The sequence below is a fragment of the Heptranchias perlo genome, chromosome 33 (assembly GCF_035084215.1).
Source record: "Heptranchias perlo isolate sHepPer1 chromosome 33, sHepPer1.hap1, whole genome shotgun sequence".
NCBI lineage: Eukaryota > Metazoa > Chordata > Chondrichthyes > Hexanchiformes > Hexanchidae > Heptranchias > Heptranchias perlo.
The window spans coordinates 1,287,739-1,314,339 of NC_090357.1; the positions used below are offsets into that span (position 1 = coordinate 1,287,739).

Sequence of the window (26,601 nt, forward strand, 5' to 3'; positions counted from 1 at the left end):
TGGTGTGTTATGAGAATCTCCGTCTGTTAACCTGCAGCATCTTTGTGCCCAAATGCACACGGGATGGTGGGGTAGTGCCCCCCTGCCAGTCCCTCTGCCTGTCCGCTGAGAAACGGTGCCAACACTCACTTGAGTCCCTGGGCATAATGTGGCCTTTCAACTGTAACCTTTTCCCAGACTCTGATGACCCCATTGAATGTGTGAGACCATAGTTGGATAGAATAACACACAGACCCAATCCATACCTGCCCACATTAACAACAGGAAAAATAAATTGTTATAATTGCAACTCCGATACCACCGGCGTCTGAGAGCCCGCATGACCGAGCCTCAATAAAACCAGAATTACGCATTTCCTAGTAAAAGTGAAGAGCTTAGAATTTTTTTTTTTAAGTTCCCACCACGTGGAGTTTTATTCTTCCTTCGATAAGACCAAGGCTGTGATGATGGAGCTCAGATTTACAGACACACCGTAACCTCCCGGTTGGCCTCGTTCCTGGGCACAGATCACTGCAAGAACGGAATGTCACAGCCGCCACAATTGGGAACATTCACATTGCAGGAATTGTGATTTTGTTTTTTGAAGCAGCACAAACTACGGCAAAGGGGGTTTCGAGGAACCGTTTTAATTTTTCTTAAACATGGACATGATTTGCAGTTATAACGACATCACAGGTTTACAGACTCTGGGTAAATGAGGTGACTGTTTCTGTAACCCGGGAGAAGCTGACTCAAGTGGGGGGAATTCGAACCTAGCTTGCCCGTTGGGAAAACGACACCATCGGGTGGAACGCTGGTTTTACACCCCGTCCGATTTCAAACCAGCGTTGAACCCAATCCCATCAGTCTCCCAACAGGCAGGTTAGGTTAAATTTACCCCCACTGTGTCACTCGGGAGACTGAAAACAATTGGTGCAAAGTTCAGTAGATGAATGTACAGTGCGCTGCTCAGCCACACGTATCAGGAAGGTCATAGGTTTGCCACCCAGCCGGTGTGGCGTTCGCTAACCTCAGCCAGGGCAGCAGTTGACGTTCTCAGGTTGAACTTAGTATCCTTGCACTGGAGAGGGGATAGAAATCAGCCAGGGTCCCTGCTCCTGATTAATACCAGTGACTTCTACTAGAAAGTAAGCTTGTGGCTGCTCAGTGAGGACCGGATTTAGCTTGGCTGTGATGCCACCACGGTTGAGCAGCCTGCTGACACTCACTGAATAGGGTCACACATGAAGCGTGATGACTTGGGGGAGGTACTCAAGAAGTCATCACCTTCAGGATAAGAGGGAAGAGAATTGGGGGAATGGTAAAGAAAAAGATAGTCTGAGAACCACACTTCCATACGCTATGTAATCATCCACTCAGTGCAGATTATCTGCATCTTGTATAAAATTACTACAACAAATTTAACTTAGATACAGAAAAAATAAAACCAGAATATTTCATTGAAATAAAATAACTTTTTTTTGGTGGGTTCCAGTCTGTCAGGGTGTTGCAGCCCTTCACTTTCTCACCCCACCAGGCTGCATTGAGAATTTTAACCTTCATCCCTTCCTCTGAGTGGGACTGAAGGCAAATCGTGTTTAACTAACCTGATAGAGTTTTTTGATGAGCTAACAGAGAGGGTAGATGAGGGCAATGCAGTTGATGTGGTGTATATGGACTTTCAAAAGGCATTTGATAAAGTGCCACATGATAGGCTTATCATCAAGATTGTGGCCCATGGAATAAAGGAGGCAGTGGCAGCATAGATACAGAATTGGTTAAGGGACAAGAAACAGAGAGTAGTGGATAGACTGGAGAAGCTGGGGTTGTTCTCCTTGGAACAGAGAAGGTTGCGAGGAGATTTGATAGAGGTATTCAAAATCATGAAGGGTCTAGACAGAGTAGATAGAGAGAAACTGTTCCCATTGGCGGAAGGGTCAAGAACCAGAGGTCATAGATTTCAGGTGATTGGCAAAAGAACCAAAGGTGACATGAGGAAAAACCTTTTTACACAGCGAGTGGTTAGGATCTGGAATGCACTGCCCGAGGGTGTGGTGGAGGCAGATTCAATCATGGCCTTCAAAAGGGAACTGGATAAGTAGTTGAAAGGAAAAAAATTTCCGGGCTACAGGATAGGGCAGGGGAGTGAGACTAGCTGGATTGCTCTTGCATAGAGCTGGCATGGACTCGATGGGCCAAATGGCCTCCTTCCGTGCTGTAACCTTTCTGTGATTCTATGAATGCTTAGACAAGAGTGAGTACAGAATTTATAGAACACCTTTGAACATCTGTTTTGTTTTATTTAACACTGATCATCCTCCGAAGTCTTCCTTTGAAAACAACAACAACTTGCATTTATATAGCGCCTTTAAAGTAGTAAAACGTCCTAAAGTGCTTCACAGGAGCGATTATCAAACAAAATTTGACACCGAGCCACATAAGGAGATATTAGGACAGGTGACCAAAAGCTTAGTCAAAGAGGTAGATTTTAAGGAGCATCTTAAAGGAGGAGAGAGAGGCGGAGAGGTTTAGGGGGAGAATTCCAGAGCTTAGGGCCGAGGCAGCTGAAGGCACAGCCGCCAATGGTGGAGTGATTAAAATCGGGGCTGCGCAAGAGGCCAGAATTGGAGGAGCGCAGAGATCTCAGAGGGTTGTAGGGCTGGAGGAGGTTATAGAGATAGGGAGGGGCGAGGACATGGAGGGATTTGAAAACAAGGATGAGAATTTTAAAATCAAGGTGTTCCCAGACCAGGAGCCAATGTAGGTCAGCGAGCACAGGGGGTGATGGGTGAACAGAACTTGGTGCGAGTTAGGATACAAACAGCAGAGTTGTGGATGAGCTCAAGTTTATGGAGGGTGAAAGATGGGAGGCCGGCCAGGACAGCATTGAAATAGACAAGTCTAGAGGCAACAAAGGCATGGATGAGGGTTTCAGCAGCAGATGGGCTGAGGCAGGGGTGGAGACGGGCGATGTTATGGAGGTGGAAATAGGCGGCCTTGGTGATGGAGCAGATATGGGGTTGGAAGCTCATCTCAGGGTCAAATAGGACGCCGAGGTTGCGAACGGTCTGATTCAGTCTCAGACAGTGGCCAGGGAGAGGGATGGAGTCGGCGAGGGAACGGAGTTTGTGGCGGGGACCAAAGACAATGGCTTCGGTCTTCCCAATACTGAGTTGGAGGAAATGTTTGCTCATCCAGTACTGGATGTCGGACAAGCAGCGTGACAAATGAGAGATAGTGAAGAGGTCGAGGGAGGTGAGGTTTTCGTCAGCGTACATGTGGAAGCTGATGTTCTGTTTCCAGTCCTGTGTTTTTCTCGTTCTGTTCCCAGTCCTGTGTCTTTTCTTGTCCTGCTGTTCCTGGTTCTGCCTCTAAGCGCACTAACCATTTCCTCCTGGAGTCAAAGCTTGTGAGTAGGAGAGTTGTTCTTATTCCCTTTGAACTGAGCTCAGTGTTGGGGCAGTGTGACCAGGAGACGGAGGGGCTGCATAGATCCACACTGACACAGGCTGCCAGTATCATTGATCAGTTTTACGTCTTACAGAAATAGAAAATATTTCACATTTCACGGTGAGTTATTTCATGTATTTTTTAAACGGGTGTCTCTTAGTTTTCCAAGGGAATGAAGGAATGGAACGTTAAACCTTATTAACAATCCGAGCATTTCCTGAACACGCTCCAGCTGTTAAAGATAGAGCCCCAGATGTTGGCGATGAGTTGGATTCAAAATGTTTTTCTGCGGATGCACAGACCCCAGCCTGCAGTCTGAGAGATTGTAACTGTTCCTTAAATGGACTCCCATCCAGTAAATCTGTTTTATTTCACAGTAACCAGAGAGTTGGGATCATGGAGCAAATTTAAAACATGGACTCTCATTTCATTGAACAGTAAGGGGATTTTAGAGAGGGACTGGCTTCATGAAGAATGTTTGGAAAACTATTTTAGTTTCAGGGGTAAAGTGGAAGCTGATCCAGGATGATGTCAGTGGATGACAGGATGGACTGTCTGAGTGTGATGTGTCTCACTGTATTGTGTTTGTAAACAGATGAATAAAATGGTTTACCAAACTCTCATGAACTCCAGTTCTGGCAGTGGGAACATTTGCTGTTTGGGTTTGAAGCCAGTTTGGGTTTATAATAACAGAAATGAGATTGCTTTGATCACAAGACTTCCCAAACACTACAGCGGAGTAAAGAGCAAAACTCAGAGCCCAGCCTGCACTTTTTTTAAATAAAAGGGGCACGGCTATCATAAAATATTGTTTGACAATCAATTAAACACGTGATGCAATGGTGTAAATCGGGACAAACGTATCACTGCATCGCTTGTGTACAACATTGTCGTGACACATAGCTCTTCCCCAACCCCAGGGGTCTGACAAACACTTCCTCGTACAGACTGGGTCCCTCTCCCACTGACTGGGCAGCTGATCATATCCAGAGGGCAGGTCCTGGGTCCACTGTGTGCTGGGAGAGCATTGTATGTGCCAGCTGTCAATGGGGCACCACTGCAGTTGTAAACATAATGAAGGAACCACAAGGGATTTACAGCCAAGGATACACCAACATCTGGATTACATGAGAGAGGCCACGAGGTAGCTGCAAACCAATGAGATCCGATCGAGAGGCTGAGCCTGAGGCTGTGAGCACCTTAAATTCACAAGAAGTTTCCTAACCTGCAACAGACACTCAATCTCCTAGTTGTTCCCTGTCCTGTGTCCCGGGTCAGTGTGACGGGCGGCTTGTTTTGATGTCGCAACTTTTTCTCATGTGAAAGTTCGAGTGGCATCCTGTGGGGTGAGACAAAGGTCATTACTGGTTTAATCAGATGGCACCGGAAATATCTTAGGTCAAAGGATTTTATTGTTTTTTTGCTTTTTCTCTTTAGATTCGCCTCCACCTCCCTGTCCTGCCCATCCTGTCCTCCAACAGGGGAACAAAATAATCTCTTTCCAAAGAGTTGTCAAGAACATCCTGAGTTGGCTGACAGGAGTGTGGAGCAAGTCACCCACCAATTCACCTCCCCTTTTGCCCCTTCTCTCCCAAGACATTGAATACTTCCTTCCTGGGGTTCGGTGCCACTGGCATTAAGTGAGTGTCCACAGTGAGTGTCTACAGTGAGTGTCCACAGTGAGTGTCTACAGTGAGTGTCTACAGTGAGTGTCCACAGTGAGTGTCTACAGTGAGTGTCCACAGTGAGTGTCTACAGTGAGTGTCTACAGTGAGTGTCCACAGTGAGTGTTTACAGTGAGTGTCCACAGTGAGTGTCTACAGTGAGTGTTTACAGTGAGTGTCCACAGTGAGTGTCCGCAGTGAGTGTCCACAGTGAGTGTTTACAGTGAGTGTTTACAGTGAGTGTCCACAGTGAGTGTCCACAGTGAGTGTTTACAGTGAGTGTTTACAGTGAGTGTCCACAGTGAGTGTTTACAGTGAGTGTCCACAGTGAATGTTTACAGTGAGTGTCCACAGTGAGTGTTTACAGTGAGTGTTTACAGTGAGTGTCCACAGTGAGTGTTTACAGTGAGTGTCCACAGTGAGTGTTTACAGTGAGTGTCCACAGTGAGTGTCCACAGTAAGTGTTTACAGTGAGTGTCCACAGTGAGTGTTTATACAGTGAGTGTCCGCAGTGAGTGTCCACAGTGAGTCCACAGTGAGTGTTTACAGTGAGTGTCCGCAGTGAGTGTCCGCAGTGAGTGTCCGCAGTGAGTGTTTACAGTGAGTGTTTACAGTGAGTGTCCACAGTGAGTGTTTACAGTGAGTGTTTACAGTGAGTGTCCACAGTGAGTGTTTACAGTGAGTGTTTACAGTGAGTGTCCACAGTGAGTGTTTACAGTGAGTGTCCACAGTGAGTGTCCACAGTGAGTGTTTACAGTGAGTGTCCACAGTGAGTGTCCACAGTGAGTGTTTACAGTGAGTGTCCACAGTGAGTGTCCGCAGTGAGTGTCCACAGTGAGTGTTTACAGTGAGTGTCCACAGTGAGTGTCCACAGTGAGTGTTTACAGTGAGTGTCCACAGTGAGTGTTTACAGTGAGTGTCCACAGTGAGTGTTTACAGTGAGTGTCCACAGTGAGTGTTTACAGTGAGTGTTTACAGTGAGTGTCCACAGTGAGTGTTTACAGTGAGTGTCCACAGTGAGTGTTTACAGTGAGTGTCCACAGTGAGTGTCCACAGTGAGTGTTTACAGTGAGTGTCCACAGTGAGTGTTTACAGTGAGTGTCCACAGTGAGTGTCCACAGTGAGTGTTTACAGTGAGTGTCCGCAGTGAGTGTCCACAGTGAGTGTTTACAGTGAGTGTCCGCAGTGAGTGTTTACAGTGAGTGTCCACAGTGAGTGTTTACAGTGAGTGTCCACAGTGAGTGTCCACAGTGAGTGTTTACAGTGAGTGTTTATAGTGAGTGTCCACAGTGAGTGTCCACAGTGAGTGTTTACAGTGAGTGTCCACAGTGAATGTTTACAGTGAGTGTTTACAGTGAGTGTCCACAGTGAGTGTCCACAGTGAGTGTTTACAGTGAGTGTCCACAGTGAGTGTCCACAGTGAGTGTTTACAGTGAGTGTTTACAGTGAGTGTCCACAGTGAGTGTCCACAGTGAGTGTTTACAGTGAGTGTCCACAGTGAGTGTTTACAGTGAGTGTCCACAGTGAGTGTCCACAGTGAGTGTTTACAGTGAGTGTCCGCAGTGAGTGTCCGCAGTGAGTGTTTACAGTGAGTGTCCGCAGTGAGTGTCCGCAGTGAGTGTCCGCAGTGAGTGTCCACAGTGAGTGTTTACAGTGAGTGTCCACAGTGAGTGTCCGCAGTGAGTGTCCGCAGTGAGTGTTTACAGTGAGTGTCCACAGTGAGTGTCCACAGTGAGTGTTTACAGTGAGTGTTTACAGTGAGTGTCCACAGTGAGTGTCCACAGTGAGTGTTTACAGTGAGTGTTTACAGTGAGTGTCCACAGTGAGTGTCCACAGTGAGTGTTTACAGTGAGTGTCCACAGTGAGTGTCCACAGTGAGTGTCCACAGTGAGTGTTTACAGTGAGTGTCCACAGTGAGTGTTTACAGTGAGTGTCCACAGTGAGTGTCCACAGTGAGTGTTTACAGTGAGTGTCCACAGTGAGTGTCCACAGTGAGTGTCCACAGTGAGTGTCCACAGTGAGTGTTTACAGTGAGTGTCCACAGTGAGTGTCCACAGTGAGTGTTTACAGTGAGTGTTTACAGTGAGTGTCCACAGTGAGTGTTTACAGTGAGTGTTTATAGTGAGTGTCCACAGTGAGTGTCCACAGTGAGTGTTTACAGTGAGTGTCCACAGTGAATGTTTACAGTGAGTGTTTACAGTGAGTGTCCGCAGTGAGTGTTTACAGTGAGTGTTTACAGTGAGTGTCCGCAGTGAGTGTCCGCAGTGAGTGTCCTCAGTGAGTGTCCTCAGTGAGTGTCCACAGTGAGTGTTTACAGTGAGTGTTTACAGTGAGTGTCCACAGTGAGTGTTTACAGTGAGTGTCCACAGTGAGTGTCCACAGTGAGTGTTTACAGTGAGTGTTTACAGTGAGTGTCCACAGTGAGTGTTTACAGTGAGTGTCCACAGTGAGTGTTTACAGTGAGTGTCCACAGTGAGTGTTTACAGTGAGTGTTTACAGTGAGTGTCCACAGTGAGTGTTTACAGTGAGTGTCCACAGTGAGTGTTTACAGTGAGTGTCCACAGTGAGTGTCCACAGTGAGTGTCCACAGTGTGTGTTTACAGTGAGTGTCCACAGTGAGTGTCCACAGTGAGTGTTTACAGTGAGTGTCTGCAGTGAGTGTTTACAGTGAGTGTTTACAGTGAGTGTCCAGAAGTTAGTCCCCTGCTGACATTTCCTGACCTCCAGTTCAGACGGCGTAACTGCACACTTGCTCTGTGCAGTTACTGGTCCTGTTGGAGCTTTCTGCTCAAACCCACCAGCCTTATGCATGAGTCGTTGAATTAGTGTTTAGTTATATGACAAGCTCAGACATTCCCTGACATTGTAATCCTGCAGATGAGAGGACGATTTATCAACAAGTGAGGAAACTACAAAAGCCCCACCCACACCTCCTCCCAAATCCTCTCTCCTCCCAGACTCCTCTCACACCCCCTCTCTTCCCACACCATCTCTCCTCCCTCCTCCTCACACACCTCCCTCCTCTCCTCACATATCCCCTCTCCTCCCACCTCACATCTCCCTCCTCCTCACACACCTCCCTCCTCTCCCACACCCCCCTCCTTCCACACCCTCCTCCCCTCCTCCCACCCCATACCTCCCTCCTCCTCATACAATTTCCCCTCTCCTCCCACACACCCCTCCCCCTCCTCCCACCCCACACCGCCCACACTCCTCCCACAACTCCCCATTCCCTCCCAGGCCAGTGCTCCCCCTCCTAGCTGACAGTGAGGATGAAGCTGTTCACCTGTGGTGCCATGGTTCAGGAGGGTGAGCTTTCAGTTGTTGCTCTGGCTGGTGGGTGAAGCATTCTAATGGAGAGGATTAAACCAGTAATTAGCTCACTGCTGTCTCCTCTTGGCTTGAATACAGTGCACCCCATTCACCCCATTCACCCATTAATCCCATCAACCCCATTCACCCCATCATTCAGTCACCCCATCACCCATCAACCCCATCACCCCTTTCACCCATTACCCCATTCACCTCGTCACCCCATCAGTCTCAAGGGAAACTGGGGGAGATGGTGATACAATTTGTGCAATTTAAAAGTTACCTGGGCGCGTCTGAATTAAAATGGAATCATGGACTCATACAGCACAGAAGGAGGCCATTTGGCCCATCGTGCTCTTTGAAAGCTATCCAATTAGTCCCACTCCCCTGTTCTTTCCCCATAGCCCTGCAAATTTTTCTTTTTCAATTCCTTTTTGGAAGTTATTATTGAATCTGCTTCCACCGCCCTTTCAGGCAGCGCATTCCAGATCATAACAACTCGCTGCGTAAAAAAATGTTTCCTCATCTCCCCTCTGGTTCTTTAACCAATTATCTTAAATCTGTGTCCTCTGGTTACTGACCCTTCTGCCATTGGAAACAGTTTCTCCTTATTTACTCTATCAAAACCCTTCAGAATTTTGAATGCCTCTATTAAATCTCCCCATAAGCTTCTCTGCTCCAAGGAGAATAACCCCAGCTTCTTCAGTCTCTCCAAATAACTGAAGTCCCTCATCCCTGGTACCATTCTCGTTAATCTCCTGTGCATCCTTTCCAAGGCCTTGACATCCTTCCTAAAGTGTGGTGCCCTGAATTGGACACAATACTCCAGCTGGGGCCTAACCAGTGATTCCTTTTTTCTCTACAGGTTGGATTTTCTCCCCTAGCCTCGGGATGACCCCCGTTATTCTATCCGTGTTGCTCTGGTTTCTGTCATGTGCCTTGGCCAACATTGAGGACAACAATCTTTCCAGATATTGTTCTGGTCATCCGGGAATTCCAGGAACTCCGGGACGTAATGGCCATCCGGGGCTGGTGGGGCGGGACGGGAGATATGGGAGGGACGGATTGCCTGGAGTAAAAGGAGAGCAAGGGGATGCAGGAAAACAAGGTAATGGCTCAATACTAAGGATTGTTCGTGCTGCTCCTGAACGCTAGACTCACTGCTCATGCTGAGTGGATTATGCTACTAACAGTAACCAAACTAGAAGAAGGAAATAATTTCAAACCAAAGAGCCTCACAGTAGTTAGATTTTGTTGGTAAGTGCAAGTTTGGATGTTGTGTGAGGACAATATTGATCCTCCCCATGACTGAATTGCCTGCTCATTGTCTTGGCTGCTTGGGTAAGGCACTCCTGGCATCCATGGAGCGTACGTCAGTGCCTTCAGGACAAGAGAGAAAGGAGAACAAAAAAATCACAACTGTCTAAAGAATGGGTTGTCGAGGTCAGTTTTGATTTGTGTTCCCAGACAGCTGGGCTCTGCTCTTCACCCTTCCTCCCTAGAGTATTCCGCCCAGATTAGAGGCAGAACCACAGGGCAGGGTGTAATGGTCAGCCATGTGAGTGCACACAAACCCTCTATGCTCCTCGTCTCAGTCTGTTTGTTCCAGTATTTTGGTTATAATTGCCACCTCTGATAGAAATATTTCCTGAACACTCTATTCCTTCAGCTCAGCCCATTCCATGGGGGAGCTTCAGTCTGATGCCACTATCCTAGAGTCTGATATTTTTATTTTCTTTACACATCACAACACAATACCATAAACCGCGTCACAACTCATCATCGTGTTGTCTGGATGCACAGATGCTGAGACAGATCACGACTTGCTCCCATAAACAAAAAGTTTTGTCAAACACTTTCTTTTTCCCTTGAAGGCAATGCTCCTTTAAGGGATGTGTTCAGGGTTTTAATAAGCGTTTAGTAGCTTATAAGAACATTTCTGTTCTTAATTATATTCAGCTGTAAGAGGAGATGGGGTGGGGTGCCTGGGACCTCGGAGGAGAGATCTGGGCAACTTAGTCATTTTATTTTCTTTTTTTTCTAAATGAAATCGGAACACCAATCCTGGACCTAATTTATTTTGATTTTGATCAAAAATCCCCATTGTTTCTTTTCAAACGGTGGTGTACAATTTATTTGGACTGAGTCCCAGAATTTGCATTTGCCTCTTTTCACAGAGTCAGCCGCATACTCTCAGGTTGGGGAAGGTCAGTTTTCTCCTCTCCTTTGCTGAAGGCACCGATTCTTGTTGGGACACAGACTCAGCAGGCACCAGCTGCCCGTCCACTACCTCATCCAGGTGGCCACTCTTCGCGTGTGTGCTTGGACAGCGAATGTCGGCAGGGTCTTTGACAGTGGAATAAGAACAGCATTTGCTGGAATTATGTAGCTGATCAGTCCATCAGCCTCTGTAAAGCAAAGTTAACATTTCAACCACAACAACAGCTTGCATTTATATAGCGCCTGTAATGTAGTAAAACGTCCCAAGGCGCTTCACAGGAGTGATTATCAAACAAAATTTGACACTGAGCCACATAAAGAGATATTTGGACAAGTGAGCAAAAGCTTGGTCAAAGAGGTAGGTTTTAAGGAACATAGGAACAGGAGGAGGCCCCTTGAGCCTGTTCTGCCATTCAATGAGATCATGGCTGATCTGTGACCTAACTCCATATACCCGCCTTAGCCCCTTATCCCTTAATATCTTTGTTTAACAAAAATCTATCAATCTCAGATTTAAAATTAACAATTGAGCCCCTTAATCTTCTAAATTCCAGGGAATACAACCCTAGTTTGTGTAATCTCTCCTCGTAATTTAACAATTGGAGTCCAGGTATCATTGTAGTAAACCTACACTGCACTCCCTCCAAGGCCAATATATCCTTCCTAAGCTGCGGTGCCCAGAACTGATCACAGTACTCCAGGTGTGGTCTAACCAGGGCTTTGTATAGCTGTAGTGTAACTTATAGAATCATAAAAAATTATGGCACAGAAGGAGGCCATTCGGCCCATCGTGTCTGTGCTGGCTTCTACCCCCTTGTATTCTAGTTCTCTAGCTATAAAGGCCAGCATTCCATTAGCCTTTTTGACTATTTTCTGTACTTGTCCATGACATTTTACTGATCTATTTTCATGGATCCCTAAGTCTCTTTGGACCTCCGCTGTTTTGAGCTTTTCACCAATTAGAAAGTACTCTGATCTATCCTTTTTAGATCCAAAGTGGATGACCTCACACTTGCCTACATTGAAATCCATTTGCAACAGTTTTGCCCATTCACTTAATCTATTAATATCTCTCTATCTTAAAGGAGGAGAGAGAGGAAGAAAGGTTTATGAAGGGAATTCCAGAGCTTAGTACCTAGGCAGCTGAAGGCATGGCCGCCAATGGTGGAGTAAAGGAAATCAGGGATGTACAAGTGGCCAGAATCAGAGGAGCACAGAGATCTCGGCTGGTTGTGGGACTTCAGATGTTACCCTTCCCCACTTCTAATGAAGGGTCACACCCAACACCTTAACCTGCCTTTTCTAGTTACAGATGCTGACTGTCTTGCTGATTTCCAGTATTTTTGCATTTTTTTTCCTTTCTACTATTTGTCTATGGGCTGCATCTCAGCCAAGCCCAGTCCTAGCCCACATCCAACATCCACTTGTGTGCACTTTCCAGCAAGAGTCACCTGACAGTTATCGGGAACAGGCTCACTCTTCCTGCCCTTAGCCCGTGAGCTATGAGAGCAATTATATCAACTCAGCACAGACTGGGACACAACCTGACTCCTTCCGACTCTGTGCAGCTCAGTGCTACATCAGGGGGTGCATTTACTCACTGAGCCATCGGTGGAGCTAGACTTTTAATTTGAAGTGATGAGAGTCTGAGTGATTTCATGACAGTGAAGGAGTCCCAGGTGTATGTTTATTGGGCGTTTTAGTTTATGGTATCAACTGAATCCGTGGATTAAGTTACAGTCTAGAACCAATCCGATTAACTCATTATCTTCCAACACTTGTCAACTTGAAGATAGAGGCAACAGAGTGGAAACCTTTCACACGATTACTTGTGTTAAATAATCTCTGCCTGAAGGCATACCTGATTTACTGTTTTGGTTATGAATAAAACCAATGACGGCTTTTCTGGTCAATGGATATTTTTTGGTCAAAGACTGGTGACTTTGTGGCGAAAATACGAAAGGAAGACTTATGCTTTGGTTTTAAGAGGAGAGCGTGGTAGTGGGAATGAAAGGGTTAAAGAGATGGAGCAGTTAGACGGGATAACTAGAGTTAGGGAAGTAGCACTGAAAAAACTGGTGGAACTGAAAGTGGAAAAGGGACAGGGCTCTGGTAACTACATCCTAGAATAATAGAGAGAAATCGGAGAGGAAATAGCAGAGGTTCTGAACACAATCTTTCAAACATCCTTGGATTAAGGTTGTAACAGAGGACTCAAGGGTTGTCAATGCAACACCACTGTTCGAAAAGAGGGAAAGGGATAAACCAGGTAGCTAGAGAGCCTAAGATGGGTAAACTTCAAGAAAACATAATATGGAGAAAGTTATTACTCATCTGGAAAGACATAGTTAATTGAGGGCACCAGCACAAATCTGTAAAAGGCAAGTTGTGTCTGACAAATTTAATAGAGTTATAGGACAGAACAGAGAGTTGCGGTTAATGGATATGTCCAGGCTGGACGTTGGTGTTAGGACTATTGATTTACTCAATATATATAAATGGGTGCAGGGGCATAATATCAACGTTTGCAGATAACGCAAATATAGGAAGCTGGGTTTACTGTGAAGAGGGCTGAATGTAACTCCAGGACATAAACAGACTGATACGTTGGGGCAGATCGATGTCAGATGATATTTAATGTGGCGAAATGTGAGGTGATACATTTTGAGAGGCAGAAGGAGGAGAGGAAATATACACTAAATTGAAAAACTTTAAAAGGAGCAGAGAGACTCAGGGGTTCAGATACACAAATCTTTCACAGTGGGAGGACAAGTTAAAGCTGTAAAAATGAAGTATATGGGATCCTGGGATTTTTCAGGGTACAAAAGCAAAGTGGTAATGCTAAACCTGTACACATCATCGGTCGAGCTGCAGTTAGAATATTGTGTCCAGTTTTGGGCGCCCCACTTTGGGAAGGATGTCAAGGTCGTGGAGAGGGTACAGGAGAGATTCACAGCACGATCCCAGGAATGAGAGGCTTCAGTTACGAGGAGAGACTGGAGAAACTGGGACTCTTTCCATTAGAGCAGAAAAGGTTAAGAGGAGATCTATTTCCACTGGTCAATGAGTCAGTAACTAGAGGGGATAAATTTAAATGAAGGGAGAGTTTAGGAGAATTTATTTTTTATCGAGAAGGTTAAGACAAGAGATGCCTGACCAGAAACAGCAGTGGAAGCAGAACCTATAATAGCTTTTGAAAGAGATGTGGATAAATATTTGAAAAAGGAAAATTGCACAGAGAAGGGGGAAAGGGAATGGGACTAAGTGGAGAGCTCTTTCAGAGAGCTGGCACAGACATGATGGGCTGAATGTTCTCCTAGTGAGGTGTAAAATTCTACCATTCTATGAAACACCTTAGTCACAGACATGAAAGGACAAAGTCTAACCCGGAGTAGCACTCAGTCCCGAGAGAGAGAAAATCTTCAGCCTCCTTGGGCTGGATGTAGACCTTCGTTCTGAGTGAGACAGGACATTGTTCTAACTTACTGCACTGCCGGTCTCGTCCCTTGGAGGGGGAAAGAAACAGATACTCCGAACTGTAATGATCTAAATTCCGATTTTGCTTTTCAGGCTTACCTGGCCCTGTAGGGGAGAGGGGCAGTAAAGGGATACCTGGGCCAACAGGTGAGAAAGGAGTCAAAGGAGACGGCATGATTACTTACAACTCAGCATTCAGTGCGAAACGTTCTGAGACCCGCATCTTCCCCCTGCTGGAGGAGCCAGTCCTGTTCGATGTAGTTCTACACAATGAGCAGCGGCATTACGACCCGATGACAGGCAAGTTCACCTGTGAGATCCCAGGATTCTACTACTTTGTGGTTCACTCCACCGTTTACAGGATCAGTCTGCAGTTCGACATCATGAAGAACAACAAGTCCGTCTCTTCCTTCTTCCAGTACTACGGCAACTGGCCAAAACCCGTCTCACTATCGGGTGGAGCCCTCATCCGCCTGGATCCCGAGGACCAGGTGTGGGTGCAGGTGGCGGTGGGGGACTACAATGGGATTTACTCCAGCGCAAAGACAGACAGCACCTTCACCGGCTTTTTAGTCTATTCTGACTGGACAAATGCTCATTTCCTGGTTTAATGTCCATCACTTCTGGTCACTGATGCACCACATACTGATTGTATTTTACTTCAAATTGAACTTTAAACACATGTCATCATTAGAAATTTACTGCATCTTTGTACAGGGCTTTCCTCAGCTTTAGGGTCGCCTTCTATCCAGTTTTTCTAAAATGTAAACCAGACCCAACCTCTGTTTATAAAATGAAGCTTATTTTGTCCTCACTTACTTCCTTGTCTTACAATGTGTTGGCATTGGCTCTGATATTCCTCTGGGCAGTGCTGGGGAAATGTTCAGCTCCCAGACAGTATAAAGATGAAAAGGAGCTGGAGACCTGGAGGCAAAAGAACCAAAGGGAAGATGAGGAGAAATTTTTTTTACTCAGCGACTTGTTATGATCTGGAATGCGCTGCCTGAAAGGGCGGTGGAAGCAGATTCAATAATAACTTTCAAAAGGGAATTGGATAAATACTTGAAAGTGAAAATTTTGCAGGACTATGGGAAAAGAGCAGGGGATTGGGACTAATTGAATAGCTCTTTCAAAGAGCTGGCACAGACATGATGGGCTGAACGGCCTCCTCCTCCTCGTTTCCCCCCTGGATTTTTTGCCAATTATCTTAAATGTAGGAAACACAGCGGCTAATTAGCGCACAGCAAGGTCCCACAAACAGGAATGAAATGATGACCAGATAATCTGTTTTCAGTGATGTTGGTTGAGGGATAAATATTGGCCAGGACACCAGGGAGAACTCCCCTACTCTTCTTCGAACAGTGTCATCGGTTAATTTACGTCCACCTGAGAGGGCAGACAGGGCCTTGGTTTAACATCTCATCTGAAAGACGACACTGCCTAGGGAGAGATTATACAAACTAGGGTTGTATTCCTTGGAATTTGGCAGATTAAGGGTTGATTTGATTGAAGTTTTCAAGATATTAAGGGGAACTGATAGGGTAGATAGAGAGAAACTATTTCCGCTGGTTGGGGACGAGGGGACATAGCCTAAAAATTAGAGCCAGGACTTAAGTTAAGAAACACTTCTACAGACAAAGGGTAGTAGAAGTTTGGAACTCTCAAAGGAGATGGCACAATTTGGTAGTTGATGCTAGCTCAATTGTTAATTTTAAATCTGAGATTGATAGATTTTTGTTAACCAAAGGTATTAAGGGTTATGGCAGGTATATGGAGTTAGGTCACAGATCAGCCATGATCTCATTGAATGGTGGAACAGGCTCAAGGGGCCTATTCCTGTTCCTATGACAGTGCAGCACTCCCTCAGTACTACACTGGGAGTGTCAGCCCTGATTTTGTGCTCAAGTCTCTGCAATTGGCCTTGAACCCACCACTTTCTGACTCAGAGGTGAGAGTGCTACCCACTGAGCCACCGGAAACAATTGTAAGGAGCCGCACAACACCAGGTTATAGTCCAACAGCTTTATTTGAAATCACAAGCTTTTGGAGCTTTCCTCCTTCGCAGGTGAAGCCTCCGAAAGCTTGTGATTTCAAATAAAACTGTTGGACTATAACCTGGTGTTGTAAGACTCCTTACATTTGTCCACCCCAGTCCATCACCGGCATCTCCACAACCTGAAACAATGGAATCCCAGAATGTATAAAGCTAGGTCCATCAGTGCAGCTGGGCAGTTACTTGACCTGAGAACATTTCCACAATTGCCATTATTTGCCAGCTAAACGTGGTGTGAGAGTGAGCGGGTGTGAGGGACGAGAGAGCGGACCAGTTGAGAGTCGCAAGTGTGGAGGGAACGGAAACCTGGCTCCAAAATGTAAGACAAAGCAAGTAGGAATATGGCACGGCAATTGACAGTGGAACTTGGTAAAGTGGAATGGTGGCAATCCCCGCAGCCAGCGAGTGTTCACCGGCAAACCCTCAAACCAGCAAACCTGCATTTCTACATAAAATCAAACATGTTATTCCAAACTCATGAACAGGAACTCCCCCCAGTGGTTCAACTGATAAATGCACTGCACCATATGGGCCAGGTCTGAACCCAGTTAGGGCAGCTGCTTCCTTGTATCCCTCACCACTCACATCCTCCTACCCCCTTACAACCCCACTTCTTTCTGTATCCATCCATGGAAAAAACTCAAATCATTTACCACTGAACTTTCCCACTCCCAGCTGCCGAACTTTGGGCCTCCATTTGCCACGACACTTCTGCAGCCGTCAAGTTGCTCAACTCCTCCCACACCTCCACCTTTGACGCCCCTGTCCCCAGCAAAACCTTCACTGTCTCCCTCCCTGGCTGTTCCATTGGCTGTGTGTGTTGGACACTAATCCCCTGTGATCGCTGTGAGAGGACAGCACTGGGCTACTAACGCTTTCTGTCCAGGACTACACACAGTGAGTTGAGGGGGTTACTGGGGGTGATCAGCCCTGTGAAACCGAACCTCAGCAGCAGTCAGTGCCTTCAGGACAGGAGGGGGACATTTAGATTGATTATTTAAATAACATTTTTTTCTTAGATAAACAGATAACTGTGGATAAGGCCACGCTACAGTTGTATCCTTGAATTATTAATTATTAATTTTAATTTCAGCAGGTAGCTGCACTAACTGCCCACATGAGGTGCTGAGAGCTTGTCTGAATCAGCACCAGCCATTGGTGGCTGATATTGCAGCAATTATTCTGCCATTCATTTTGTCGATAACTTTCCAAATCTGTTCAGAAACAGTGACAGATGCAGATATAATTTTGTTTCAACAAGAGTTTTTAAATTTTATTTTCTTATGTTTGCATTACATCTACGCAACCTCCTCTAAGGGGCATTTTACCCAATGAAGTGTTTCGTCACAGTCTGTGGAGATGCCTCCAGTATGTTTATGGCAAGTTTGCCCTGAGTTAGGGTCAGAACATTCTAGGTTTTGCCCAGTTGCTAACTCTCCCGTGAACTCTCTGAATTGTGTCCCTTTCCTCTGAATGTCCTGCTTTCCCACACAGCTTGGCATCTTCCACAAACGTAGTCATTCTATTATTTCATTTTGGGAGGAAGGAAACTGGGAAAATTCAGGATCACCTTGAACATTCAGGGACAATTGGATGGATTTGTAGAGTCTCTGCCTTGATTTCTGGGCTCTCTGTAAGAAGATGAATGGGTGAATTTGACCACCGTTACCAGGTCCTCTGAATAGAGTCTGATGCTGTTTCAGAATTCCCAGACCACGGATATGATTGAAATCACATCTCACGGTGGATCAAAAATGAACTCTCTGTTCTGTGCACGTGTTAACTCAATAACCACCACTATCGGGATCCAACCATTCAACTATTGTCTAAACTCATACTTCAAAACCAGCAAGAGCCATCACATTAATTCCCAGACTGTTCTCATATCTCCTTGCAATGGCGGGAGGTTCCTGATCAGTTTGTTGTTCATGGCGCAGGATGTTAGACCACGAAACAGACACAGCAGCACATAGGCAGACAGGCAGGGCCATGAGATACATAGCACTCTCAGGATGCACGACGAACCTGGCAGGAACTAACCCTATCAGACAGGCTTCAGGGCTTAAATTTTAACCCGGAAGAACGAGTGGGTGGGGGTGGGGGTCGGGGGTCGGGGGTGGGGGGGGGCAGTAAAAAATTTTAAAATCTAAAACCTGACCCCAACCCGTCCACTTCCGGTTTTAACGGAGGCGGGACGAAGGGTTGGCGTCCAACCCGCTCTCAGGAGGCGGGTCGGTCACTGTAAGCTTTCAAGGAGGCTGCGGGCCTCCATTTTAACAGCTTTTTTGTTTTTAACCCCTGGGGGCCGGGATTCCCTGGCCTTCTGCTTCATGCCATGTGAGAGGAAACAAGAAGGCCTGAAACAGCAGGTGAGTGCTTCATTGCTCTGCTTGTGGGCCCAGAGGAGCAGGAGTGCTTCCCCCAGACCCAACAAGCCTACCTGCAATGATCCCTCCCCCATAATCTCCGACCCCCCCCTCCACGATCTCCGACACCACCCGAAACCCCCGATGACTCCCGATCCTGACCCCCCCCATGACTCCCGACCCCAACCCCTCCGATCTCTCCCCTCACCCCCCCCCATGACTGTCAATCAGGCTGGCCTGTTGGGCGGGAAACCGACAAAAAAAAAAAAAAGTTTTCCTCATGTCAAAATCGTCCGGGTGTCTGGGAAACCCTTACTTTTGGGTTTCCCGTCAGGAATTCTCCCCCCACCCCCTCTTCCCGGCTCAGTGTTAAAATTTAGGCTCAGGAGTTGGAATTGTGATGGTGTTGATTGAATTCCTGTGAAATAAGTTACCAGGAAGAGCATTGAAGGCGACAATTTAATGGGTTCGAGAGACAATTAGATGTATTTTTGGAGCGAGAAGGAAATGAGGGATAGTGGCTGGGGAGGGTCATTAATCTATCGAAAGGGGACAGACCTGTTGGGTGTAGTGGCCTTTTCCTATTTCTAAAAATTCTTAAGTTAGAAGAACTTTTCTGTAAAAATACGCAACTGGCTGCTGATAGGACTGCCTGTTACATCTCATATGGACCTTTCCAGGACGCCTTGCTCAGTGTTTACTGAGTGGAAAGAATGTAGGTTATTTAAAGAGAGTGTTTTGAAATGTGCTCCAACACCGGCGGCCGACTGTAATCTGATCTTTATCTCAGACGCTTCATTGTAGCATTCTCTGGAAAAATAACTTTCTCATCAGCTTCCCGTTGAATCACCCTGCACTGAAGGAGTTTGAATCCTGGAATCTTGCCCATGGGTATTAAACTCCCAGGCAGGTTCCCAATCCCTGCCCAACCCAGCTCAGTCAGTGCCAATCCTCACCCTACCAGAGAGGAGGCACCCACCTCCCCATGGACTCCTTAGGTTAATGTGGTGGGTTTTGAGAAGATTTTTAAAGATGATGGGGGAGGTGTACAGCGATTCTGGGGAGGGGAAGGGAGAGGTACAGAGAGATTCTGGGGAGGGAGAGTGCCACAATAAGACCAAGGAAACTGAAGACTTGCCTCCAATGGAGGGGTGAACCGGTGAATGGGGGGAATGCACAGAAGGCAGGGGGCAGAGGAATGGAGGAGATTGCAGAGTTTTATTTTTATTCGTTCATGGGATGTGGGCATCGCTGGCGAGGCCGGCATTTATTGCCCATCCCTAATTGCCCTTGAGAAGGTGGTGGTGAGCCGCCTTCTTGAACCGCTGCAGTCCGTGTGGTGAAGGATCTCCCACAGTGCTGTTAAGAAGGGAGTTCCAGGATTTTGACCCAGCGACGATGAAGGAACGGCGATATATTTCCAAGTCGGGATGGTGTGTGACTTGGAGGGGAACGTGCAGGTGGTGTTGTTCACATGTACCTGCTGCTCTTGTCCTTCTAGGTGGTAGAGGTCGCGGGTTTGGGAGGTGCTATCGAAGAAGCCTTGGCGAGTTGCTGCAGTGCATCCTGTGGATGGTACACACTGCAGCCACTGTGCGCCGGTGGTGAAGGGAGTGAATGTTTAGGGTGGTGGATGGGGTGCCAATCAAGCGAGCTGCTTTATCTTGGATGGTGTCGAGCTTTTTGAGTGTTGTTGGAGCTGCACTCATCCAAGCAAGTGGAGAGTATTCCATCACACTCCTGACTTGTGCCTTGCAGATGGTGGAAAGGCTTTGGGGAGACAGGAGGTGAGTCACTCGCCACAGAATACCCAGTCTCTGACCTGCTCTTGTAGCCACAGTATTTATTTGGCTGGTCCAGTTAAGTTTCTGGTCAATGGTGACCCCCAGGATGTTGATGGTGGGGGATTCGGCGATGGTAATGCCGTTGAATGTCAAGGGGAGGTGATTAGACTCTCTCTTGTTGGAGATGGTCATTGCCTGGCACTTATCCGGCGCGAATGTTACTTGCCACTTATGAGCCCAAGTCTGGATGTTGTCCAGATCTTGCTGCATGTGGGCTCGGACTGCTTCATTATTTGAGGGGTTGCGAATGGAACTGAACACTGTGCAATCATCAGCGAACATCCCCATTTCTGACCTTATGATGGAGGGAAGGTCATTGATGAAGCAGCTGAAGATGGTTGGGCCAAGGACACTGCCCTGAGGAACTCCTGCAGCAATGTCCTGGGGCTGAGATGATTGGCCTCCAATAACCACTACCATCTTCCTTTGTGCTAGGTATGAGTCCAGCCACTGGGGAGTTTTCCCCCTGATTCCCATTGACTTCAGCTCCTTGGTGCCACACTCGGTCAAATGCTGCCTTGATGTCAAGGGCAGTCACTCTCACCTCACCTCTGGAATTCAGCTCTTTTGTCCATGTTTGGACCAAGGCTGTAATGAGGTCTGGAGCCGAGTGGTCCTGGCGGAACCCAAACTGAGCATCGGTGAGCAGGTTATTGGTGAGTAAGTGCTGCTTGATCGCACTGTCGACGACACCTTCCATCATTTTGCTGATGATTGAGAGTAGACTGATGGGGCGGTAATTGGCCGGATTGGATTTGTCCTGCTTTTTGTGGACAGGACATACCTGGGCAATTTTCCACATTGTCGGGTAGATGCCAGTGTTGTAGCTGTACTGGAACAGCTTGGCTAGAGGCGCAGCTAGTTCTGGAGCACAAGTCTTCAGCACTACAGCCGGGATGTTGTTGGGGCCCATAGCCTTTGCTGTATCCAGTGCACTCAGCCGTTTCTTGATATCACGTGGAGTGAATCGAATTGGTTGAAGACTGGCTTCTGTAATGGTGGGGATATCGGGAGGAGGCCGAGATGGATCATCCACTCGGCACTTCTGGCTGAAGATGGTTGCAAACGCTTCAGCCTTGTCTTTTGCACTCATGTGCTGGACTCCGCCATCATTGAGGATGGGGATGTTTGCAGAGCCTCCTCCTCCCGTTAGTTGTTTAATTGTCCACCACCATTCACGACTGGATGTGGCAAGACTGCAGAGCTTTGATCTGATCCGTTGGTTGTGGAATCACTTAGCTCTGTCTATAGCATGCTGCTTCCGCTGTTTAGCACGCATGTAGTCCTGAGCTTCACCAGGTTGGCACCTCATTTTTAGGTGCGCCTGGTGCTGCTCCTGGCATGCTCTTCTACACTCCTCGTTGATCCCCTGGCTTGTTGGTAATGGTAGAGTGAGGAATATGCCGGGCCATGAGGTTACAGATTGTGCTGGAATGCAATTCTGCTACTGCTGATGGCCCACAATGCCTCATGGATGCCCAGTTTTGAGCTGCTAGATCTGTTCTGAATCTATCCCATTTAGCACGGTGGTAGTGCCACACAACACGTTGGATGGTGTCCTCGGTGCGAAGACGGGACTTCATCTCCACGAGGACTGTGCGGTGGTCATTCCTACCAATACTGTCATGGACAGATGCATTTGCGACAGGTAGATTGGTGAGGACGAGGTCAAGTAAGTTGGTTCGCTCATCACCTGCCGCAGGCCCAGTCTATGTCCTTCAGAGCTCGGTCAGTAGTGGTGCTACCGAGCCACTCTTGGTGATGGACATTGAAGTCCCCCACCCAGAGTACGTTTTGTGCCCTTGCTACCCTCAGTGCTTCCTCCAAGTGGTGCTCAACATGGAGGAGGACTGATTCATCAGCTGAGGGAGGACGGTAGGTGGTAATCAGCAGGAGGTTTCCTTGCCCATGTTTGACCTGATGCCATGAGATCCAGAGTCAATGTTGAGGGCTCCCTGGGCCACTCCCTCCTGACTGTATATCACTGTACCGCCACCTCTGGTGGGTCTGTCCTGCCGGTGGGACAGAACATACCCAGGGATGGTGATGGAAGAGTCTGGGACGTTGGCTGAAAGGTATGATTCTGTGAGTATGGCTTTGTCAGGCTGTTGCTTGACTAGTCTGTGGGAGAGCTCTCCCAATTTTGGCGCAAGTCCCCAGATGTTAGTAAGGAGGACCTTGCAGGGTCGACTGGGCTTGGTGTTTTGCCGTTGTCGTGTCCGGTGCCTAGTGGTCCATCCGGTTTTATTCTTATTATGACTTATCGTAGCGAGAATTTTACAACTGAGTGGTTTGCTAGGCCATTTCAGAGGGCAATTAAGAGTCAACCATATTGCTGTGGGTCGGGAGTCACATATAGGCCAGACCGGGTAAGGATGGCAGGTTTCCTTCCCTGAAGGGCATTAGTGAACCAGATGGGTTTTTACGACAATCCGGTAGTTTCATGGCCACCATTACTGATACTAGTATTTTAATTCCAGGTTTTTATTTAATTAATTGAATATAATTAATTAATTGAATTTAAATTCCCAAGCTGCCGTGGCGGGATTTGAACTCGTGACTCCGGATTTAGTCCGGGCCTCTGGATTACTAGTCCAGTAACATAACCACTATGCTACCGTACCCTAGGGTTAGGTGGGGTAAGGCCTTGGAGAGAATTATAGATGAGGACAAAGATTTTTAATTGAATGTTTTGGGGGACAGAGACTCAGTGTCGGTCAGCACAGACAGTGGTGATGGGCAAGAGGGCCGCAGTCCAGGACACAATACGTGTGGCAGGGGTTTGGACAAGGTGGAATTTATGGAGAGTAGAGTTATTGGAGTCCGGCAAGGAGAGGGTTGGAATAGTCTCATCTGGAGGTGATAGTGGCAGTCAGCAGTGGAAGGGTTGAGAGAGGGTTGGAGGTAAAATTCAGCAGCCCTGCTCACAGAAATAGCTTCAGTCTTCGTGATGATGAACTGGAGGAAGTCCTAACATGCCCAGGACTTGATGTTGGACAAGGACTCTGACAGGACTGAGGTAGGGAAGGAGGTCAAGGCAGGGAAGGGGGTCGAGGCAGTGAAGGGGGTGGGGAGAGGTGCTAGAGACGGAGAGCTGAGTATCAGCAGTGTATGTTTGTGAAAGCTCGCCTTGTATCTTTGGATGATGTTGCTCAGGGGCAGCAAGTAGATGAGGAAAAGAAGGAGGCCAAGGGTTGATCCTTGGGTGACCCCAGATGTGACTGCATGGGGAGAGTGAAGAGGAGCCATTGTTGGAAATCCATTGGCTACATTCGGATTGGCAAAAATGTAGGCAATCGATCAGTGTTTATTTCTTGGCAGTTTGGTTATTTTCTTGAGGCTCAGCCCACATCTGTAATGCTGTTCCCGAACCCTCTGATAGGTGGCACCAGAGCTACACGGCTGGATGGCCATCCCTGTGACTCATTCTCCATCTGCCTGTTGGGAACTGGTCGTGCCTTTCTCATTACCCAGACTTGGTCACTGCTTACTGCTCTGCACCTAATCTCAGCTCTCCATTTTGCGCCCTACCTCTGCTCCCTGCCCTGCATCCAGTCCCTTCCCTCTGTCGAGTCGCTAGCCTCTGGTCACTGCCCTGTGTCTGGTTTCCACTTGCTGCCAGTCGATGGCGGGGCTATGATTGGAAACTTACCAAAGAAAGAATCATGGGTGGCACAGCACATTGCTGCTTTGGCACTTTGCCCTGCTGCCAGCTGTTCAATCCTGGCATAAACAAAACTGTTCTAAGAAAACCTGAGGGCAGCAACGGTCAGATGACAGAAATTTCTCAGACTGATCGCCACTCACTTCTGAAGCCAACTGAGCCACACAGTTACCTCTGTCACCAATTCTGATTGTCTTTTGCCGTCTACCTGCTCTCTGGGATTCTCCTTTTATAAGGTTCTGTCTAATTACAGAATCTTGTTTAAGTAACGGTGGTAAAGTGAATATGCAAGGCCCCAGTGAAGTCTGTTCTGTTGTACGAGAGATGGCGATTTGCCGAATGCTTTTATTTACCTCAGTTTCCGTTCATTTCAGCCAATTACCAGCCTCGCAGCCCATTAACGTCCATTAGTGAACAGACAGTGATCTACAACAGAAGCAGGACACATGACACAACTACCTCCACTGTTCATCTCCGACGGCTTGTTTATAAACATTGCCAGGATTGTATGCTGCTCCTGCCATTCCTGTTAACTATTTCAGAGCTGGCAAACTCAGACCAATTTGAGTTTGAACAATACTTTTGGGTGACCTCCACGTCAAAGCCATTCCTTTCCTTCGATTATTCACTGTTCCCACCATTTAGTTCCTGCTGCCCTTTACTCCATTCACATCAAAGCACTCAGCGCCATTTATATAGAAACCTGGGATGCCATTTATATTGCGCCTTTAACGTAGTAAAATGTCCCAAGGTGCTTCACAGGAGTGATTCTCAAACAAAAATTGACACCAAGCCCAAAAAGGAGATATTAGGACAGGTGACCAAAAGCTTGGTCAAAGAAATAGGTTTTAAGAAGCGTCTTAAAAGGAGGAGAGAGAGGTTTAGGGAGGGAATTCTCGAGCTTCGGGCCTAGACAGCTGAAGGCACGGCCGCCAATGGTGGAGTGAAGGAAGTGGGGGATGGACTAGAGGCCTGAATTGGAGGAGCACAGAGATTTCGGAGGGTTGTAGGGCTGGAGAAGGTAACAGAGATAGGGAGGGGATGAGGCCACGGAGGGATTTGAACATGAGGATGGGAATTTTAAAATTCCTGGTGTACCCCACTCAGTACTTCCCCCACTCTGCTAACTTTTTCTAACAAATACTAGCCTTCAACAAATTTCATGATTCCTTTCCTTTTATCAGCTGTGGGTAGATGATGTAATGGAAGACCTCACAGGGCCCATTACAACGGCATTAGCTTCATTCTTTTTCCAATCTTCGTTCTCCTCAATTGACAGAATAATCGCCGGTGGAGGACAACAAAGTACAAACCCAATCCTCTACTCAGATAACTTTGGACAAAGCTGAGCAAATTCTGCATCAAAGGTTACAATTTAAGCTCAAAGCGATGGGGATCTTGGGTAAAACGTGGGGTTGCGTATGAAACCTGCTGAAGGGTAGTATGTTAGAAAAACCGGCAGTGTGGGGTAAGTGCTGAGTGGGGTACACTGGGAATCGGGGTTCAGACCCCCTACTGATTCTAATTTACATTAGTGACTCGGATTCAAGAGTTTAAGTAAACTAGTCATATTCACAGATGAAACCAAACCACCCATAATAAAGTTGTGATTTTAAATTGTGAGTTTATTTTAGTTTAATTAGATTCTGTGTTTAATTATATTATCAGTTTGAGGGGTCACTTATACAGTTAGTTGCCTTTCTGTTAGTGACACTGGGGCAACCGAGCATCACCCCTACAGGTTTATTTAAAGTAAGGCAACTGAAGCTCCTCCTCCACATTTCGATAATGAGGTGAATGGCATCAGACAAGGCTCAATCTCGAATGGACTAAAGGGCAGTTGAATCTGAGAAGGCAGTTTGTGAATTACACAATGAGTTAGAGCAAAACATGTAAGCGGACAGAACAATGACAGATGAAACTTCGTATAGAAAAGTGTAAAGTGTAACATACTACACAAAGGAAGAAAAAAGTAGGTGTCACAAGTACTCTGTGAATGGTGTCGAGATAGTTACCGGTGAAGTTGAAAGATCTGGGTGTTTTGTTAGGCTTGAGGTGCAACATGACCAATGACTGCTTAGCAGCAATCATCAGCACACATAGAATGGTGAACAGTGACTGTACAAGTCAGAGGAGAGTGGTGATCAAACTGTACAGGGCTTTGGTCGGACCAGACCCTGAGTACTGTGTCTAGTTCTGCTCAGAGTCACCGGCCGCCATTCAAGCCCTGGAGGCAGTTCAGAGAAGAGCACAAGGCCCCTAGGATCTGAGGGTTGAGTTACGAGAAAAGACTGGACAAGCTTGAGAGGAGGTGAATGAGAGGGGCTGATAGAGGTGTACAAGATAGTAAATGCTACAGAAAAAGTAGATTGGGAACACTAATCCAAACCAAACGCCGACAGTCTGACACTGGACATAGATACTGTAACAAAAATGTGGAGAACATGACATAAGTTCAAACTCGTAAAAGCCAAATTTAGGACTGATGTCAGGAAACTGGTTTCCACATGAACATTTGGAAAGGGTAGGTTAGTGGGGGTGATGCCACGATAGGGGATTGTATAGTCCTTCT

At 46.9% G+C, this 26,601-nt stretch overlaps 1 protein-coding gene across 2 annotated transcripts; it reads left to right on the top strand.

The window, feature by feature from the left end:
• The first annotated feature begins 227 nt into the window (after positions 1 to 227).
• c1qtnf5 (C1q and TNF related 5) lies at positions 228 to 14,916 on the top strand. 2 transcript variants are annotated; one of them, XM_067970835.1, is made up of 4 exons: positions 228 to 3,549; positions 4,867 to 5,069; positions 9,271 to 9,513; positions 14,196 to 14,916. In XM_067970835.1, exons 3-4 carry the CDS (start codon positions 9,297 to 9,299, stop codon positions 14,711 to 14,713), a joined length of 735 nt encoding a protein of 244 aa, XP_067826936.1. In that variant the 5' UTR covers positions 228 to 3,549; positions 4,867 to 5,069; positions 9,271 to 9,296; the 3' UTR covers positions 14,714 to 14,916. The 2 variants fall into 2 exon arrangements, with proteins under 2 accessions (XP_067826936.1, XP_067826935.1); XM_067970834.1 differs by lacking the exon at positions 4,867 to 5,069 and having other exon boundaries at positions 229 to 3,549.
• Positions 14,917 to 26,601: the final 11,685 nt, after the last annotated feature.

Coding starts and splice junctions, on each gene's coding strand:
- c1qtnf5 (XM_067970835.1), top strand. CDS start 9,297: ATGACCCCCGTTATTCTATCCGTGTTGCTCTGGTTTCTGTCATGTGCC. Junction 9,514..14,195: donor AGGGGATGCAGGAAAACAAG/GTAATGGCTCAA, acceptor TTTGCTTTTCAG/GCTTACCTGGCCCTGTAGGG.